We start from the raw sequence: 19,701 nt of genomic DNA, 5'->3' as shown, positions 1-19,701 counted from the left end.
GTCGGGTTGATTGGTTTCATCAGTTTGATGAACAAATTTAATTGAAATAAATTATTGTTATTTTTGTATTGTAAAAAGTTATTAAAAATGTTATAAAATATAAATAATTAATAATTATTTAAAAAATTAGAAATATAAACATTGTATACTCTTGTGTGTTTTATTGTTTAAATTTCTTTAACAAATCCTGTACATCGCACGGGTCCTGCTTAATATATATACGTATATAACGGGACTTCTGTGTAATCATAACACAGGCTGGTAAAACGTGACAGTTGCTATTGGATCTGACGTGAATTTTTGACGTGTTTATTTCTGATTGGATATTAATGGCCAGTGTTGCACATCTTGTTTCTAGCAGATCCCCATTCCGCAGTCCTTATCTTTTAGATCATAGGACCAGAATGCTTACGATGTGGAATGCATTCAAATCTCTAGTGCCTCCATTAATAACATTTGTTATCTTTAAAGAACTTGACCATTCAAAATTGATTGTTGTGGATGACTGATCATTCTCTAGGTAGCACTGGGAGGTTGATGATTACAATAAAGGAAATACTTGTATATTTCAGGGATACAAAGAAAATTGCTGAGCATCTCTGTTTCACCTTACATGACGGCTAGCTGCCTCACATTGATAGGGAATACAATTGGTTCTGAACCGTCAAAGATATTATCTGTAAAAATGCGAGCAGCTGCCTCCGTAGGATGGTAGAGATCCCAGAAGACGTGATCTCTTCTGTTGGGACAATAGCTTGAAATGGGCAGGCAAGCAACCTTGGCGTTAAGGTTTCCAAGCCCACAACAAGCCGCTTTAACCTCGGTAAATCCTGTATACCACCGGGAAACGAGTCAAGGTTAAACTTATACTGCATTATCCGGTATCTGAGTTCACATTGGCGCCCCATATGCAATATTTCAACGTGTATTATTGGGAACATCTTTGTACTTTGTCAGTAGGAGATGTTTTTGATACATCGTTGGGATGTGTTGTGAAACACTCTGTGGGGTGTCAATGTAAATTCAATCCAAGTTCCCCTCCTTCCAAAAAAAATATGGAGAAGCATACTTCAGTCCACTGCAGAATTCTGAAATTACAGCCTTTCGTAGTGTATTAGTAGCATTTTATAAATCGCATTCTGCTCATAAATTTGACATCAATTCATAGTCATGATTCATTCCATCTGTACATGGGACTAAAAATTCTGAAGTGGACTGAACAATCATTCTCCTAAAAAATCATTAATAATAAATAAATAAAGACAAATAAAAAAGATTTGCTCAACAATCGATGGCATTCGGATTGCTGATTACCTATTAGCGGGATCCACTGTTGTTTGATCCCATAAGAATGCACCTTCGATCATGTAAATACTATTTACATGGCATTCTATACTTAACATGGTTGAAGGTGCTTTGCTATTGGGATCTAGGAATGGATTCCCACTTATAGGTGAGCAGTAGATCCAGAACTCATTTTGACGTACCATAAGCAGCTGGTTTTTGGATGAAGTTGAGTAGAAGAGTGTAAGTATCAAAAAATGAATAGTTCATGTCCTTGAGTTCAGACTTCAATTCCTGCAGCAGTGATATGAAACCTTGATTGTACTTAAGAGACCAGTAATTTGCTTGCTCATGGCATTCCCCTGTTTGGTTCTGGTTCCTTTGCGACGGGCAACATCCTATGGCCCCGGCTCCAACCACGGCCAACTTACGCGCACCCAGGCTGTATAGTCGCTGCAATGAAAATGAATATCAAACACAAAACATAAGACGAGGAATTAATCAGGAATACTTGAGTCATTTGATTATTGATTGGTGAGACTGAGTGAGCAAGGTCCGACTATCCTCTTAGGCCCGTTCATTTTTCTGTAAGTTATTTATTTAGGTAAATGTATTTAGAAAAACTTATCCGATTAAGTGTATTTATCCATATTCTTTTATTTCTCATGTAAATAGGTATGTCCAATTCAAGTGTTAGCAACTTTTCCCCGGTGAGAAAGTTAATTACCCACCTAGGAAATGGATAAATAAACTTTCCCTAATCCACACATAAATCTAAAAAAAAAAAATACGGGATTCTTGATCAATGAAAACTAAAATCCTATTGACCAACTTTCCCCCTCTCAAAATCTAAAAAAAAAACGCCCCTTTGTGTGTTTTACTACCTTTAACTGTCCTCTTAATGTAAATATCATCAGATCTATATACTGCTGGGGAGTGTATTTATCACGGAGGGTGGATCCTGAGCCGAAGTAACCCAGTATGTCATTGCTTCCGATCACGATGCCGTATAACGATTTTGAAAAATACGTTTGGGCTTCAACGGTTCCTAGCTGCTGCACCAGATCCCCGTATACCGTTGAGTAGTACTCGATCTGTTTGTTGAGCGAGATTGATTGTTTCTGAAAGTGGCAATTGGCAATGAAAGTGAAGCTACTACCACAGTTAGAATTCATTGAAATTCAAAAAAACAAGACATAAATAGTAGCCAAACAAGCATGTGCTAGTAAGGGTTCATAAAGAACAAAATTATTCAATGCTACCAAGGAAACTGATTAGAGCACGTTCCGTTTTAACAAACAGGATTCAATGTCAGGGAAAGGCATAATTTATACTTAAAACAATCTGTGCTGCGGGGATAGCTCAGTTGGGAGAGCGTCAGACTGAAGATCTGAAGGTCGCGTGTTCGATCCACGCTCACCGCATTATTTTGATCATCTCCCATAAATAACATTTTATCCGTGAATTTGACATCAATCTTCACCCTTAAGGGTGGACTGAACTGTTCAAACCCCAAAAAAAATCATCTCGGCCCAGTCGAACGAGGATCCAGAACATCTTGCCAGCTGGCGATTCAAAACAAAGTGTGATGAATCCAAGACTTCAAATGTATTACATCCATAAACATGACCCAAAACCCATGTGAAATTAACCCCTCGGTCAACATAACCGGTAAGATGAAATACAGACCACTTGCCAATTCGCATCATCTCTGAAAACCCTGTCGTGATTCGTGATAAACAAGGAAGGCTGTGATTCACACTTTTAGCTGATTTTTGAGCCTGGTTACGTGAATACGTGTCTATCAGTTCAGTAAAGGTGCTCGGAAGATGGAATGAGCTTTTTTTTTTTTTTTTTTTTTCATTTTAGCGGACCAGACCAGATACGGTGGTTGTAGCTGGTGAGAAGGAGTACACTACCAACACAACCAAAAGGAAGATCACCCTACCAAACTCTCTATCTCACGCATATACACACAAAGACAAGAGTGCAGAGTGCTTACAAAAAGTGTATCAGTGCCATCCAAAATTCCAGCTCCTCCCGAAGCAAAGCTAGCTCCACCCAGGAATGCATTGCTCTTATTGGTGGCTGATACCAGTGAGAGATAAGGCGGCGATGTCTGCAATCCCAGCTTCTCAGCTGTCCAAACAAAATCAAGATGATAAGCTTCTACCTCTGTTACTCTATACAGCGATACCAATGGTTATTGTTACAGCTACAGTTGAGTTTCTCAAATAATAGGACGCAGAGGCAGAGCTCTCCTGTTTGCCTGGGTAGGGTAGCTAAAGTAAGTAATCTTAATGCTCTCACACAATTACCAATTTAGAGCGCCAAGACTGTATAATGGGATAGAAAACAAAAATATTAAATATCTGGTCTGGTTTCCTCAGAAAAGACACACGCCTACAGTTCGTACATATATATGCCATCTAATCTGCTCTGTTTGCTTAATAGATTTAGCTTAATTATTATGTTAGGTAAGATTCCCTATGAACGTGAAGAGTTCACCCAACTATCCAAGTTGATGATTAGACGCTTTTCAGTAATGTGAAAGAAATAAAGAGTAACTGAAAAGAAGAGATAAGGATGATGTGTTTGATTATGGATAGAAAAGAATAGAAATTCATGGTAAGAAAGATCATGGGCCTCATGGCAATGAATGTTTTATGTAAATTAAGGTTGTCTACACACTCTGTATTGATGTGGTTTCACGTACCCAGAAAGTCTGCTGCATTCCTCCCATTACTGAACCTGCCGGTGGGCTTCTTTCCTGGAAAATCAACGCCGTTGTGAGGGAAATCGGCCTTGGCAAGTGAAAGCTTGAGGTGATTGTTGTTGCCCACATCCACTAGGGAGTCTCCAAACATGAATATGGCCGGGACAAGTTGAGTCTCCGTGTAAATGAAGCTGAAGATGAAAAGATACAGAAGAGAGATCCAACTGGCCATTACTCTGTGTGTGTGTGTATATAACCGAGGATCAGATCGAACGTGGTGATGGGTTTTTAAAGAGTGTAGGAATGTCGATGATAGAATGTGCTTTTTTGACTATAGGAAGCAAAGACGCGACATTATTTTGGAAGCCGCGTGAGCTAAAGCTTTGGATAGTGGAAGAAGAACTGGGCCTCCTTTTTTTAGTGATTTAGTCCTAAGCCTCTTTATAGTTCACACTTGAATTGTCTGGGCTCTAATCGATAAAGCAAGCATTCACCTTCACTCTTCATGTGGTTTTACAGGAATGAAATTAAATGATCCTGTGTCAAAGACTTCCAAGCAACGAGCCTCTTGAGGAATATATACAGCTTAATTTGGACACTCCTCCCTTGTTCCACCAAGGTTGACGGAGTCTGGTGGGGGGTCCAATGGGAGGTCCTCAGCCTCACATGACAACAAACCCTTGGACAAAAGGGGCCCCAAATATCCAACGGAGGTGTTTATTATGATAGACAATTTCCGTTCATTTTCTAAATGAAATTGCCACAGGAGGTGTTTATTATGAAAGTTCAAGAAAGAAGTAAAGGTGGTTAAGTAAAACACCACCCATAGACCATAGTATAAGCTAGGAAGGTATATGGAATTTACCCTCTAATAATTTTGTTCAGTGCATTCCTTCTTTTTATTGTTGCCGAAAGCAAAGAGGTCCCGGTGGTGGGTCGGCCCATATGGTAAAATATGATGGACCACGTACGAGCACACAGCCGAATGCCAATGATGTCGAATCTTAAGTTCACGATAGGAATCGAATAGACTTAAATCTGGTGGTGGGAATCGAATAGACCCACCATATGCAATTCTAAGCTTGAGCCCAAGAATCTGGACAGCTCACTGTAAGTTGGATTTGTAGGGTTATTTGCCGCGCGCGAATAAAATAGTTGAGCTGTGTTTGGGTGGTGACTCACTCACTGCTCCCCTCCCACAGGCCACAGTACAATGTAGAAGTAGAGTTGTGTCATAGGACTTGGTGGGGCGTTGAGGCAAAGGAACCGATCACGAGTTCACGACCCAACTTACGCAGTTACGCTCAAGTCTCGAGTCTCAAATATTGGCTTCGCGAAAATTCGACTTATTTTAACTTTACAAGGCGGAATCAAAATTAGTCAAAACTCCAATACTTTTGTTTATATATGTTCACATTTATCGATCGATCCAATCCACAGTGCTTTCGGAGGGGTCACCTTCTGTGCAGTGTGCATGACTCGCATGCGTTCTTGTCTCTTATGTTATTATCCTCGACTCTGAAATTCTTGACCAAAATCTTCCATCAATTCCTCTCCCATCAACGAAGTTTCTGAATTTACACAATTGGTTCTCCCACATTGACCTTTCGCCCACGTCTTGATTGTTGATTCATTTGACCAAGCCGGCCTCATGTGAGACACCATTTGCCAACGGAATAAGAGATGGGAAACACCGGCCGGCCGCTTCGAATTTGGATGTACAATTGGTTTGAAGGAAAAGGTAGGGAAATCTATACAAGGTTTGTAAAGATTTCCCTACATTTTCTTCAAACTAAATACAGCCTAAGGGACTTAGTGTTTGGGAGTGGCAATTTTTCATTCAACCCATTCAACCCTCTCAGTCCGTCCATTTACTTGGAGCGTTGGAAATTGGTTGATCATGGGTTGGGTCAGGTTGGGTTATGGATAACTATTAGATTAACCACTAATGGTAAAGTGTGTCTTTAGCCTTTTTTTTCATTTGAATGAAACAATTTATAATTAACATATTAATTTTTTATTAATTATTAATTAAAATTAGTTTTGACTCAAATGAACATAGTTCACCCAAATTGACATAAATCCAAATCACCGAACCTAACTCCAAACTGGTCCGGCTTAGTTCAACCTAGTCTGAATATGAACAGACCCGACTACCTTGGTTTGATCCATTTTGGTCAATCGGTCCAGTTTGAACCTATCCTGATCTGGGTTGGTCCAAATCCGAGCTGGTCTGGCCCGACCCCATATCCAGGCCACTTGGACTAGTTACCTTGACCCGGTTCGGACCAATCAGCTTTGTTCAGAACCCTACACAACCCAATATAGACCAATTCGGTCTGACCTGAAACCAGACCAATATGGATTGCCCACCTTGATCCAGTTTGGGTCGGTTGACTCAGCCCGAAACCTTTGCACAACCCAATATGGACCAGTCCAAGCCAACCGATCAAATCCAAATGCTTCAATCACTCTTGATGTGAGTAGCTCGAAGATAAATCCAATTAGATAGTTCAAGTTGGTCTAACCAATTTGAACCAAAGTGGTTTGATCAAACTTGAAACCCAAACATAGTCGATGGCTTCAAGTAATTAATTGCTTTTTATTTTTCTTGTAAAAATGATATGCATGTAATGTAATTTGAACATTCACTACTTGTATAAACAATAACTAGTAATAGACGACTTTCATTTTGCAAGAGTTGCCCTTTAGGAAAAGCTCATAAGCTTCCCTTTTCTTTTAGTGTTACTTCTTATTATTCTCCTTTGGAACTTGTTTATGCTGATCTTTGGTGTCCCTCCTCTCCTCATGGTTCTAAATATTATATTTTATTTGTTGATGCATATAGAAAATATCAATGGATTTATCCTTTGGTTAAGAAGTCATATGCTTTGAGTGTGTTTATCAAGTTTAAAAACCATGTTCAATCTGATGGAGGTGGAGAGTTTTATGCATTCAAAAATTTATTGGAAACTCACGGTATCATGCATCGTCTCTCTTGTCCTCACACTCAATAACAGGATGGTTCTGTTGAGAGGCGTCACCGACATGTGGTGGAAACTGGTTTAACTTTACTTGCTAACTCAAGAAACCTCCTGATTATAAGTTTCTCAAGTTTTTGGGTGTGAGCGTTTTCCACTTCTCAGACTATACAATGCAAAAAATTTGGAGTTTAGGTCATCTTCTTGTATTTTTGTGGGTTACTGTGATCAGTATAAAGGGCTGTCGTTGTTTGCACATACCAACTTGATGAATTTACATCTCATGACATGCTAGATTTGATGAAGTTTCTTTTCATTTTTCTTCAATCACTATGGCATCTTCCGTTGTTGAGACATCTCATTGTGTGCCATTGGTCCACCTCCTATTGTTCATCGTCAGCCCATTGATAATATTGCATCACCTCCATCCCCAACATCTTCTACATCATCCACTTATCGAACACTTGCTGAACCATTGGCTATTAGTGACAAATCTTCATCTTCTTCGTCCTCACCAACTCCACTCCTTCCATTTCCCTTGGTTCATAATGATCATCCAACGATCACACGAGGGAAGAGTGGCATCTTCAAGCCCAAGACTTATCTTGCTACTTCTTATCCTCTTGAAATGACCGAACCCACATCACACACTTTGGCACTTCAAGATCCCAATTGGCACGCAACTATGCAAGATGAACTTGATGCATTAGCACATAATAATACATGGACTCTTGTTCTTCGTCAACTAGGTATGAACTTAATTGGTTGTAAGTGGGTTTTTCGTTTGAAACAAAACCCAGATGGTTCTATTCAACATTACAAGGCAAAGCTTGTTGCCAAGGGCTACACTCAGCAGGCTGGACTTGATATGTTGATACTTTCTGTCTTGTCATTAAACCCACTACTATTTGGATTATTCTAAGCTTGACTATCTCACATAATTGGATCATCCGTCAGTTGAATATCCAAAATGCCTTTTTACATGGTGATTTACATGAGGATATCTTTATGCAACAACCTTTGAGATTTTCAAGCCAGGAATTTCCTTTTCATGTTTGTCACTTGCGTAAGTCATTGTATCAACTCAAACAAGCCCCTCGTGCTTGGTTCCATAAATTGGCTTCTTTCTTGCTAGAGTTTGGTTTTCAAGCCTCAAAAGCCGACACGTCTTTGTTTATTCTTACAAACAACTCTCAAGTCTTGTACGTATTGATATAAGTTGATGATATCATCGTAACTGGCTCTAACTCCTCTCAAGTTATGGATCTTGTTACAGCTATGGGCCATGCCTTTGTAGTGAAAGATCTTGGCCCACTTCACTACTTCCTTGGCATTGAGACATTGAAAAATTCTGATGGCTTGTTTTTGTCTCAACGCAAATACATTGGGGATTTACTACAACGAGTGCAGATGGATGGAACCAAGCCCATTTCTACACTTATGGCATCATCTACTCGACTTTCTCAATCTGATGGTGATCCATTCGCTGACCCTTCAACTTTTCGCAGTGCTGTTGGTGCAGTGTAATATCTAACAATCACTAGGCCCGATATTGCCTTCTCTGTAAACAAAGTGTGCCAGTTTCTTCACAAGCCCACTACTATTCATTGGGTTACTATCAAACGCATATTGTGTTACCTTAAACACACTATGCATTACTGGTTTACAAATTCGGCCATCTAATTCTTTTCGTCTCCATGCTTATTCTAATGCAGATTGGGTGGGTTGTCCAGACGATAGACGTTCCCAAGGGGGTTATTATGTGTTTATGGGCCCTAATTTGATTTCTTGGTCTTCCAAGAAACAACGCACCATTTCTAGATCCAACATTGAAAGTGAATGTTGCAGTATAGCTCTTGCTACATCTGAACTGTTATGGCTTTGTTCTTTGCTCTTTGAGATCGGTGTCTCCTCTAGAGAACCTCCTATTTTATGGTGTGATAATTTAGGGGCAACTTATCTTACAGCTAATCCAGTCTTTCATGCGCGTACAAAACACAATGAGATTGATTTCCACTTTGTATGTGAACAAGTTTCAAAGAAATCTCTCATTGTTCAATTTATTACTTCCACGGATCAAGTCGCTGATATCTTCACCAAGCCTTTGTCTTCACCTCATTTTACTTTTCTTCACTCCAAGCTGACCGTTCTTCCATGCCCGATCAGCTTGCGGGGGATGATAAAGATCAGTGTCGTTATATGGCAGATAATGGAGATAAGAATGGCCAAATGTCAAGCATAGGATAACAGCATACCAATGTTTATGGACAACTGATAGAACTAATTCTTAACCGACAGAACTAACTCTTATCTTTGTAACTAACATCTTTTGTATCTCTAATTTTTGACAAGTGTACAGTTCCTCTGTTTATAAATATATATAATTCTTAATCTTGCCCTGTTGTGAGACGAGATCTACAAAAACTGGTCTTTGTTTTAATAGTGTCCAGATCTGCTGCTGAGGCCAAATATTGAGCCATGGCCTCTACTGCATGCGAATTTACCTGGTTGCAATTCTTGTTGACTGATCTTGGCATATCCCCACATAAAGCTATCATGTTTTGTGACAATCAATCAGCAATTCACATCGCTGCCAATCCAATCTTCCACGAGAGGACCAAGCATATTAAAATTGATTGTCATCTCATTCGTGAGAAGATCCAAGCTAGTCTCATTGTAACATCTTATGTTCCTTCCGAATATCAGATTGCTAACGTGTTTACAAAGTCGTTAGGTCATGATCGTTTTCATTCTCTTGTCTCCAAGTTGGCCTATTCAATCCATAGACCGGGGGGTGTTATGATAGCCAGACTCCATACACAACATTACAATTCATGGAGGACTTCAATATGTAGATATGTATTATCATGTATTTTATCTTTATTATCCTTTTATTTGTTTTTGTAATTATCCTCAGTTCACATTCTTTGGGATTATAGCTGTATTTAACCCAGATCAGCTCAAGATAATAAACTGATTCATCACAATGCCATTCCTCACTATCTATAAGGAGAGAAGGGATGTTGATGCTCCAGCGCCCTTCTAATTAGATGGACAACCGAGATTGTTCTTGGAATGCTGAAAGCCTGAAACCACTATCAAATTGGAAGATTGATACTACGCAGTTGGTTGGTACAGTTGGAAAGTTGTATTTACAAACAAACATTTATTTGGTACAGTTGGAAAGTTGTATTTACAAACAATTTCATGTCATTCTGGATGGATTTCGTTACCCATACTCCCAGCCTCTCACAGCTTTCCTCTCTTATTTGCTCACATACCCATCTAAGGAACCGTTAGACCAAAAAAGCTGAAGCTCTTAGGTGATGTCTCTAACAGTTACTGAGTTGCCAAAAAGGAAATTCATCCTTTTGTGAGTGCCTTCTAACATTCACAAGGTAGGAACTGTCAACCCGTAGCAAAATGTTGCCATCTAACAGTGGGGAGTTTTGGAACTGGAAACAGACCAAAACCAAGTTTGACCATCAGACCATTGGTATTAGGGTACAACTCACCAATGCAATTTTCCTTCATCTTGTTTCAAGGTATGGTTTCTCGATTTGCCACCTCGATCTGACTTAAAGAAAAAAAGAAAGATTATAAGAAGAATGCAAGCTTTTTATTAGTTGGCTTTTTTGAACCGGGGTGGGTGGACCATTGAACCGCACATGCAGAAATAACAACTGATAATTACTCCAATTTAATTTCCGTATGTGTGCGGTGTGCCGGAACTGGTTCATGTATTTACCATTACTATTACATGGTAGAGCCTCAGAGAAGGTCTTATCTTCAATGGAGGATCACAGTTTACATGAAATTCCAATTCGCCACTCGCCAGTTGGTAAATGGGGCCACCGTTCACACTAGAATGAATAATGACCGACCACTGAGTACCCCAAACAAATAGAAGGAACGCGATGGAGCGAGTCTACACCCCAGTTGGGAAGAGATGCCGGGATGGCCCATATCATTTCTTCCTTTTTCTTTCTTTCTTTTTTTCTTTACTGTATCTAAGATGCTATCTCCATGGATCATTTGAAAATATTCCAGAAAAAATAAAAAATAAAAGCAGAAAGAAGAAAAAGTAAGAAAACTAAAAGACAGATAATGAATAGTTCATTATTCAGACCAAAATCAAATGATTCCCACCAGTAAAAAGAAATCAAAGTTCTAACATCTAACAACTCTTCTATCTCTAATTGGCCTCTCCAGCTTCTAAACAAAAGCAACTTTTTTATATAGATAAAGGCCCCCTAAAAAGGGTCTAAAGAATTTTCAATTTCTTCCCTCCCATGGCTCCATCTTGTTGCTTGGTGACAAACTGAAAAAAAGAATCCCAAAGAAAAGAAAAGAAAAAGCTCCCCCACTTTTCCCGGCTTTCCTGTGAACAGAACAGGGGATCCACATTCCACAGTACTCAGTACCCACCAAATCCATCAATTCATCATTCTGTGCTCGTAAACGAAACAATCATTCTTGCAATGGAAAGGTATAGAGTAGTCTCCGCTCCTCTCCTCTTCATACCTTGTCACACGATGTTCAATTTAACAAAAACAATTCGTCGATATTTTCTTCTTCTCTCCCTTTTTTTTATCTTTGGTTTTTACCTCACTGTGGCGTCATAATTCATAAATAGCAAAAGTGATGGAAGCTAACAAGAGGACAAGAAGATAAGCACGTGAAACCTCGGGCCTTCCAGTCGCTCTGACTGTGCCCACTGCCGCTGCTCCACTTGTGTCCGCCTCGCTTCTAGCTGCCTTCGTCTTCTTGCTTCTCTTCTTACTGCAATTAATCAACCACCATTAACACTAAAATCAGCAGAGATTATCAATTACTACTAACATAAAACATTTCCTAATCTACTTTCTGTTTCGATTAACGAAAATTCTTTCTTTCTTCTGATCTTTGAAATCTGAATTCTGAAAGGCATCTCTGCCAGTCTTGGGAAAAGAAACCCAGTAGTACTAAGTTGAAGGACGTCAGAGAGGACAAGAAACCCGGCCATGTCTCACCTTCCAGGAAAAATACAATTCCCGTGACCTGTCAACACAAACACACCTCAATAATTAATTTCCACCGCGCCGCACTTCAAGCCATAATGGCCAATGAACCGAAGAAAATGATTCCTTTTGCAAATTGCAACCAAAAAGACAAAAAGAAAGTATAGCAGAGTGTAAGCATATTAGCAGAGAAATTCAGTATTATTCTTGCTTCTTTTAGCAAACCTGGTTGAGGTCCAAGCTCTAACCTAGTTCTATACGTACGACCCATTTACAATCAAATCCCAGATTAACAAATAATTTTCAAGTAATTATCCTTGAATTCTGAACTGAACTAATTTTGGTCTGCTTCTTGAAAAAAGTTTCTAATTATTGTTGCTGGACTAGATCCAGGGAGGGTACTTCACTGCAGCTACTTACTTGGGTCTGTGGTGGTGATCGTGGCGATTCCCTTAAAATCACATGACCCAGCTACCTTGCCTTCCTTCTGGTAGTAGCTATCGAACGCATAGGAAGCATGGCTCTTTACGTTGTTGGGTTGGTAACAGTTCTCCCCTGGCTGAATGTCTGAGCAATTCGCCTCTCCCGGCCCACATGCCCAATCGAGAGCAGCCTGCAACGTCTTCGTGTCCACTCCGTCCATCGCCACGCAGTACGTCTGGTTCGTCGTGTCGTTTGCCAAGAACGTTCCAATTCCGGACACATGTAGCAAGTATGCCGGCGTTGTGTTCCCGTAGAATAGCCCCCAACTCCCCTCCGACACGGGCGGCGACCTCAAATCTTCGTTAAATAGCTCGTAGATATATACGCTGGAAGTGAATTCCGGGTGGAACGGGGTTCCGCTCCGGTCGAAAACATGCTTAATCAGATTCGAATTGTACGTGTCCGCGTTGTCGATGGTAGCGTAAGGCTCGTTCGAGTCCCCTTTCGATGGCCAGCCGGACTCCGTCACTAGAACTACGACGTCTGTGATATTGAGATTCTTCATGGAGAAGTACGCAGCGTCGATCATGGCATCAAGTACACTGGTGTAGTGAAGCAAGGTGTTGGGATCGACCATTTCTTTGGAAGGAGTTAATGGCTTGAAGAGCGAATTATCCAGAGGCACGACCCCTTTATTCTGCATGAACACATAGTAAGGGTAGAGGTTCATCATGAGAGGAGAACCCGTTTTCGATAAGAATTGAATCAGAGGGAGGATGAATGGAACGAGAGATTGGTTGAAGAAGGCCTGGGATGGGGGAAATGGATCGAGGATGATGGACGCGGCATGGGGCGTCGAAATTTTGATCTGGGCATGGAGATTCGAGGCCACTAGAGCACTGTACAGCGACTGAATTGAAGGGAGAAGAAGAGGAGCCGATGAGGGGACGGTGGTCAAGACCTCATCGCCAACCGCGATGCCGGTAATGAGGGTTTCCGGGTAGAATGCAGCGACATTGCGACCGACCCAGGCGGCCGCGGTGGCATTCGATGAGCCGATAGCAAGGAGCTGATTATTGGGAATGCCGACGATGACACGGATTTTGGTGCGAGCGAGAGCTCGAAGAATGTCGGTGTTGGCGTCGTAGAGGCGGATGTGGGTGATCTTCTGTAATTGAAGAAACGAAACCAGATCAGTGGGAGACAAGAAATTGGAGACGTCGCTGCCGATGTTTACTCCAACAAAAGGTTGGTCGTCATCTTCCTTGAGCTCCGCTACCAGTGCTGCTTCTGCTGCAAAAACCCAGAAAGAGAAATGAGAAAGTTGCTGTCTTCGATGATGAATCTTACCTGAGTTGGGAGTATAGTTTGTTTTACCTACTGCAATCAAAACAGTAAACAAAACAAGCAAGAGTAGAGACATGCGAGTGGTAGGTCGGTTATCTAGTTTAGAATCCGCCATTAATGAGAGCCTCGAGCTTTACTCGTTCGTCATTTTCATCTGGTTCAGCTGCTGATCCTTGCATTATCTTCGAAAATCTTCGTTTTTTGTCAAAAAAAAGAAAGAAAAAGAAAAGAAACTTTCTTGGTCTCACAAAAGAGGGAAGACCGAAGACAGAAGGACACCCACGAGATCTACAGTCACGAAGGGGGAAGTTAAAGGGAAGACGATGAAATTCCAGCTTTCTTATTATTATTATTATTATATTTTTGGTTTTTTAATTGACGACATTCAAATGGGATCCGATGGGGGATGAAAAAAAAAAAACTGCGCATTTTAGCAGTTGGTTACTATCTCATCTGTCGCGAACTGGTGAATTATTGTACTCTCTTTCTCCACAGATAGCTTCTTTAAATGACGAAATTACCCTACATGGCCGACAAAAAGAAAAAAAAAATGATGACATGTCATGCCACTTACTTAAGGGTGATTTGGTAAATTCAAGTTTGTTTTTGTCAATTGCATGGCTCTTTGAAGTTGCAAAGATTGGTTGGGTGAATGGCAAGCACTGGCTGGTCTCTTAACTTGGCATTTGACTTTAAGGTATGTTGCGCGCGTCTTGCGCGAATAAGTATTAAGTAGTTTGAAAAATAAGTATTTATTTTGAATTACTTATTAATGTTTGGGTCCTCTCTCCCAAACTCGGTACAATTATTTTAATTGTGAGCCACTTAATCAATTATTATTTAAAAAAAAACAATTATAACCCTAAATTAATGAATACATATATGCAAGCTGCCAATCACGCTGATTGGTAAGATCTCCTCTAATTGTAGTAGAAACTTGGATGTTAGTTTCAAAATAAAAAATGAATACATACATACATATAGTTTTAATATATTGGTCATTTAATAGAACATCCCCTATAGTTTTATAGATTTACTTAAACTTATCCTATAATTTACATTTTACTATAGCACCCCTTATAGTTTGATCTTTCATTTGGAATTATTTGTTTTGCCATATGAAAATAGTAATATGGTCACATAAATTAAGTGGAAAATGTTTAAGGGCATAAGCTCATTGATGATGCGCAATCTGGTGTTTCTCATGTGTCTGATGACTTAGACGTCGAATTGGATACTTGCCTTGTTGGTGGCCGAGCTAAGGCTGACCAAGTTGTATTGTTCTACAAGAGAGAGTTAGAGTGCCCGGGTTATTTGTACTCGGGGTGGGTACTCCAATGCTTAAGTCAGCGATGAATTTTTAGGAATTCTTGAAGATTTAGAGAGTGAGAGAGCTCAATCGCATGTACCCTCTCAGGTGAAAATGAGTGCTTTATATAGATGTGAGTGACCTGAGACCTTTTGCAACGGGTCTCAAGTTCTCGCGGAGCTGTTTCCATTCTCTTGGGAGAATAATTATGTCGGTTGCATAATATGCGCAGGGGTTGTGGTCCGTCTAATTAACTCTGATGCATGCGATGTGGTAGGTTGGCCTAATGGTCGATTCATTGGTACTCCGGAGATCTCGTATTGGCAACGAATCTATGAGACAAGTCAACAGGTTCACCCTACAGGTTGCCAAAGGTACTTCTCGTAGCTCGGTCAGTCTCTGAAGTAGGTCGCTATTTGCTGGAAGACCTATTAGGCCAACCTGGCTGAGGTATTTAAGGTATGCCTGAGCGAGGTGCTACAAGCTGACTTGTTGAGGTGACCCGCTTACTCAGCGCCAAGGTGTCACTTGAAAGCCACATGTCGCATTGTAATTCAAAGGACTAAATTACCCCTCATCACTCATTGTTATTCCAAAAATACCTTTCAAATGAGTGAAAATTGTTCAAGGGTATGGATCCATGGTTGTTTATTCCAAAAGTACACCTAACACTTTTTTGTATAGAAAACAAAATTGACCAAATAGAGAAAATAGAGTGATTGTCCATATTTTACTAGGGGCAAAAATGGTATTTTTGTTTTTAGTTTCTTTTGATTAAATTTATTTGAATGGATATTAGTGTTAAAAATCAATTTCCACTTTCATCTAACCAAAGGTTGATTAAGTAAATTGATTGCAAACTATAGGGGATGTTTCAGTAAAACACACACTATAGGGTATGTTTTAGAAACTATAGGGGTGTTTTAGTAAATGACCCTATATTAAACTATTTCAATGAAAATGACAATTGTAACCTTCACGGGTCCATGTATATTAAATAATTTATTTTATATAAAAATACAATAAATAACTTAAAATAATTTCTTGTAATAATAATAATATAGAAGTAATTTTATAGAAGTATATTTTTATAATGATGATGATGATGATAATAATAATAATAATAATAATAATAATAATAATAATAATATTATTATTATTATTATTATTATTATTATTATTTTTTCATGATTAATCCAAAAGATATATAAACTAAAATCATAAGCAAATATTAGCAAGTTAACCACAATTTCTACTTGCATAAATCAGATTTTAACATTTTCATAAAAATCACTACTAGGAATGGTATATAATTGATCATATATATGTAAACAAAAAGGAAAAATGAGAAAAAAAAAAAGAGCTTAGAACTCACCATTGAAGAGGCCACTACCGAGTGCTGGCTAGTTGTGTTTGCCTCTTTTGCAAACATAGCTCTAGCAGAAAGTGGAAAAAAAAAAGTTAGAACCCACCACACTATAATTACAACTCAAAACAATGAGCAATAAAAAAAGGGATTATAATAGACACATGCAACTTTTGGCCCTTAATATCAATAAAAGTAATATATTTAAAAAATTTTCAAAAATAGGTTAACTTTTTAAAAATAATATCAGTTAAAGGCAAAAATATTGTTCATTTTCTTCCTCTTGCAATCCATTCACCGGTGCCGCCACCCGCTGCCACCTCCGGCAATGCCTCTGCCTATCCCCACCACCTCCGCTCCACCTCCACCTCCGCCTCCGGCAACATTGCTGGAGGTGGGCGGAGGAAGAGGCGGGGGCGGCGACCCTAGTACGGCTATTCACAGGTCGGATTGGGTTGGCTTACTAGTGTTTTTTCAACTGACCTAACCTGGTCAAGTTACTTATAGATCAAACCGAAACCGACCCTCTATTAAGTAAAACCGACCTTGTCAGTTTGGGTTTCAACCAACTCCAAACATGCACAATGCACGTGAAGTCAAAGTGCTAATATTATATATAATATTTCAAAATGTATTTTCTGGAAATATATATTTAAAACCAAAACATATATACAAATATATCAAAATATATATTTTCTAATTTCTAGAAATATATATTTCGGAAACATATATCTGATATATTTCAGAATATATATTTTTCAGATATATATTTATTATTTAAAACTAAAATAGCTATATTTAACAGATATTTTTTCACATAACTCGGTTCGGTTTTGGTTTTTCACATATGAAAATCGAAACCAAACCGAATTATCGGTTTGTTTACCTTTGCAACCCGAAACCGACCGGTAGTGAAGAAAGACCGGCCAACTCGGGTTGGATTGGGCCGGGTTGGTCGGTTTGGATTTATTTGTGAAAAGCCCTAGGCACTGGTGGTCATTCCTCTGCCCAACACCACCACCTCTGCCCACCTCCACCTCCATCTCCAACAACGTTGCTGGAGGTGGGTGGAGGCAGAGGCGGCAGCGGTGCTGGTGGGCGAAGGTGGCAGCGTAGGGTAGAGGAATGACCACCAGCGATGCCGCCGCCGCCGCCTCTGCCTCTGCCCACCTCCGGCAACGTTGTCGAAGACGGAAGCGGGGGGTGGCGGCGTTGGGCAAAGGAATGACTACCAGCGCCGCCGCCACCGCCTCTACCTCTGCCCACCTCTGACAACATTGCTGGAGGTGGAGGCGGAGGTGTTGCGAGAGGCGGCAACGCCGGTGAATGAATTGCAAGAGGAAGAAGACGAACAGTGTTTTTGCCCTTAACTAATATTATTTTTAAAAAGTTAACCTATTTTTGAAAATTTTTTAAATATATTACTTTTATTGATATTAAGAATCAAAAGTTGCCATTATCTACTATAATCTCATAAAAAAAGGGGGAATTTCACTTACCTGAAACCATGAAATCCTCACGCCTATGCTTGAGTTCACCGCTGCCACCTTTGATTCGCAAGGATGGAAAAGACGTACGATAGGGTTTTCTCTATAAAGAAGGGCAATGTGGGTATTTTTAATTTTTTGGGGGCAGTTTTGTTCCACCAAAAAAACTTATTATATAAGACTTAAAATAAAATTCGCAAGGATGGAAAAGACGTAAGATAGGGTTTTCTCTATAAAGAAGGGCAATGTGGGTATTTTTAATCTTTTCGGGGCAGTTTTGTTCCACCAGAAAAAACTTATTATATGACTTAAAATAAGTTGGTCTAACGCTGCTAATTTTTTAAGTACTTATTTAGCCCTTTTGCCAAATATGAATAAATATTTATTTTTCACTTATTGTATGATTTCACCATTTATTTAAGTGAGCCAAACAGGTGGTTATTATGCAGTCCCACTAATTTTAAATAGTTACTAAATAAATGTTTATTTTAAGTATACCAAGCAGGAATAAGTTAATATTGACCAGATTTCCTACTCACTTTTTCTGCTCATTCTTTATCCGTCTAATAAGAAAAGTGAATAGGAAATCCCGTTTGATAGAAATTTTGAATTGAGGACAGAAATTACCTGCAAAGTGCAGTTTGGACTGGGTTTATTGAATAAATGATTATTTTAAGTATACCAAGCAGGACTAAGTTAATATGGTAGAAATTTTGAATTGTGGACAGAAATTACCTACCAAAGTGCAGTTTGGACTGGGCCTGGCACAGCAGAGGCTATAGTGCGAGGGCAACTATTTGGCCGCAGGATGCTACACTCGTCTTTACACCCCCTTGAGGTGATCAACATGAGTTCAATCTAGTGGTTTGCTATATGTTGTGATAAAGTGATGCATGTTACACTTTGAAATTTATTTGTTTGTCAGAAAGAAGAGAGTGAAATTATTAAAATTTAAATTTAAACCAATAAGGTATTCGGCTGGTTGTAGTGGAGATTTGGGTTCGAATCCCAACCGCACCAAGGTCGGGGTTGTATATTTGAGGGATGAATTACATGAAAATGAAAAAAATCACAGTTTAATAATATAGTACATATTTATATCTGTACTTTTTCTAAATTGAATCTAAACAAATTACAGTCGAATTGAATCATGAATTCAAGGGTTTATATATAATTTGAAGTTTGGACAACTAATATTATAGGGGAGCAAGTTTTGTTAGATTAAGTTGGATTGAAGATCAAGAAGTTCCTCAACCCTAATCCAATGCAGAGGTGATATCGGTTAGGTTGGCCTCCTATGGTCAGATCTTTTACTTCCTTTTGCTTTTAAATAAGTTCTTAATTTAAGTATATATGAAAATAATGTTATATGTGGTTATTCATGTATAATATAGTTAAAATGATTAACCTTTAAATTTAGAATAATTAATACATATCTAATATATAGTAGCCTCTAAGAGCACATGTTATATAGAAGTGTAAAACGGATCGTGCCACTCGTGGCCTGGTATGATAATCCGTGGGTCATGTCAGGCTTGGTACAATAGTACGGGCTGTGCTGGGCTTAGGGTTTTAGGTCCACGGACCGGGCCAGTACGGTATGATCGAGCGGGCTATGCTGCCCGTAGTCCAGCCCATATCTAGCACGACCCATATATATTATTTATATATATTTTAATAAAATAAATATTTTTTTAATTTTATTATACTAATTTATTTAATTATTATATATAAGCAATTTTATACATCAAAATTCATATAAAATTAAAATTTTAAGCTTTTTGTCAA

The 19,701-nt window shown here is 39.1% G+C and overlaps 2 protein-coding genes and 1 non-coding gene across 4 annotated transcripts; 1 reads left to right on the top strand and 2 right to left on the bottom strand.

The window, feature by feature from the left end:
• Positions 1–421: 421 nt before the first annotated feature.
• LOC104588314 (GDSL esterase/lipase At5g55050-like) lies at positions 422–4,643 on the bottom strand. The gene is made up of 5 exons (XM_010246194.3): positions 4,001–4,643; positions 3,287–3,423; positions 2,169–2,405; positions 1,488–1,737; positions 422–830 (listed from the first exon to the last, which is right to left on the bottom strand). Exons 1-5 carry the CDS (start codon positions 4,230–4,232, stop codon positions 610–612), a joined length of 1,077 nt encoding a protein of 358 aa, XP_010244496.1. The 5' UTR covers positions 4,233–4,643; the 3' UTR covers positions 422–609.
• TRNAF-GAA (transfer RNA phenylalanine (anticodon GAA)) lies at positions 2,636–2,708 on the top strand. Its single transcript has one exon. It is a non-coding gene; the product is annotated as a tRNA-Phe (tRNA).
• Positions 4,644–11,066: 6,423 nt separating the features above from the next.
• LOC104588315 (glucan endo-1,3-beta-glucosidase 1-like) lies at positions 11,067–14,110 on the bottom strand. 2 transcript variants are annotated; one of them, XM_010246195.3, is made up of 4 exons: positions 13,782–14,110; positions 12,402–13,697; positions 11,994–12,021; positions 11,067–11,763 (listed from the first exon to the last, which is right to left on the bottom strand). In XM_010246195.3, exons 1-4 carry the CDS (start codon positions 13,864–13,866, stop codon positions 11,601–11,603), a joined length of 1,572 nt encoding a protein of 523 aa, XP_010244497.1. In that variant the 5' UTR covers positions 13,867–14,110; the 3' UTR covers positions 11,067–11,600. The 2 variants fall into 2 exon arrangements, with proteins under 2 accessions (XP_010244497.1, XP_010244498.1); XM_010246196.3 differs by having other exon boundaries at positions 12,402–13,694.
• Positions 14,111–19,701: the final 5,591 nt, after the last annotated feature.

The sequence above is a fragment of the Nelumbo nucifera genome, chromosome 1 (assembly GCF_055504915.1).
Source record: "Nelumbo nucifera cultivar China Antique chromosome 1, China Antique-T2T, whole genome shotgun sequence".
Classification (NCBI taxonomy): Eukaryota; Viridiplantae; Streptophyta; class Magnoliopsida; order Proteales; family Nelumbonaceae; genus Nelumbo; species Nelumbo nucifera.
This window is presented reverse-complemented; position numbering and strand designations above follow the sequence as displayed.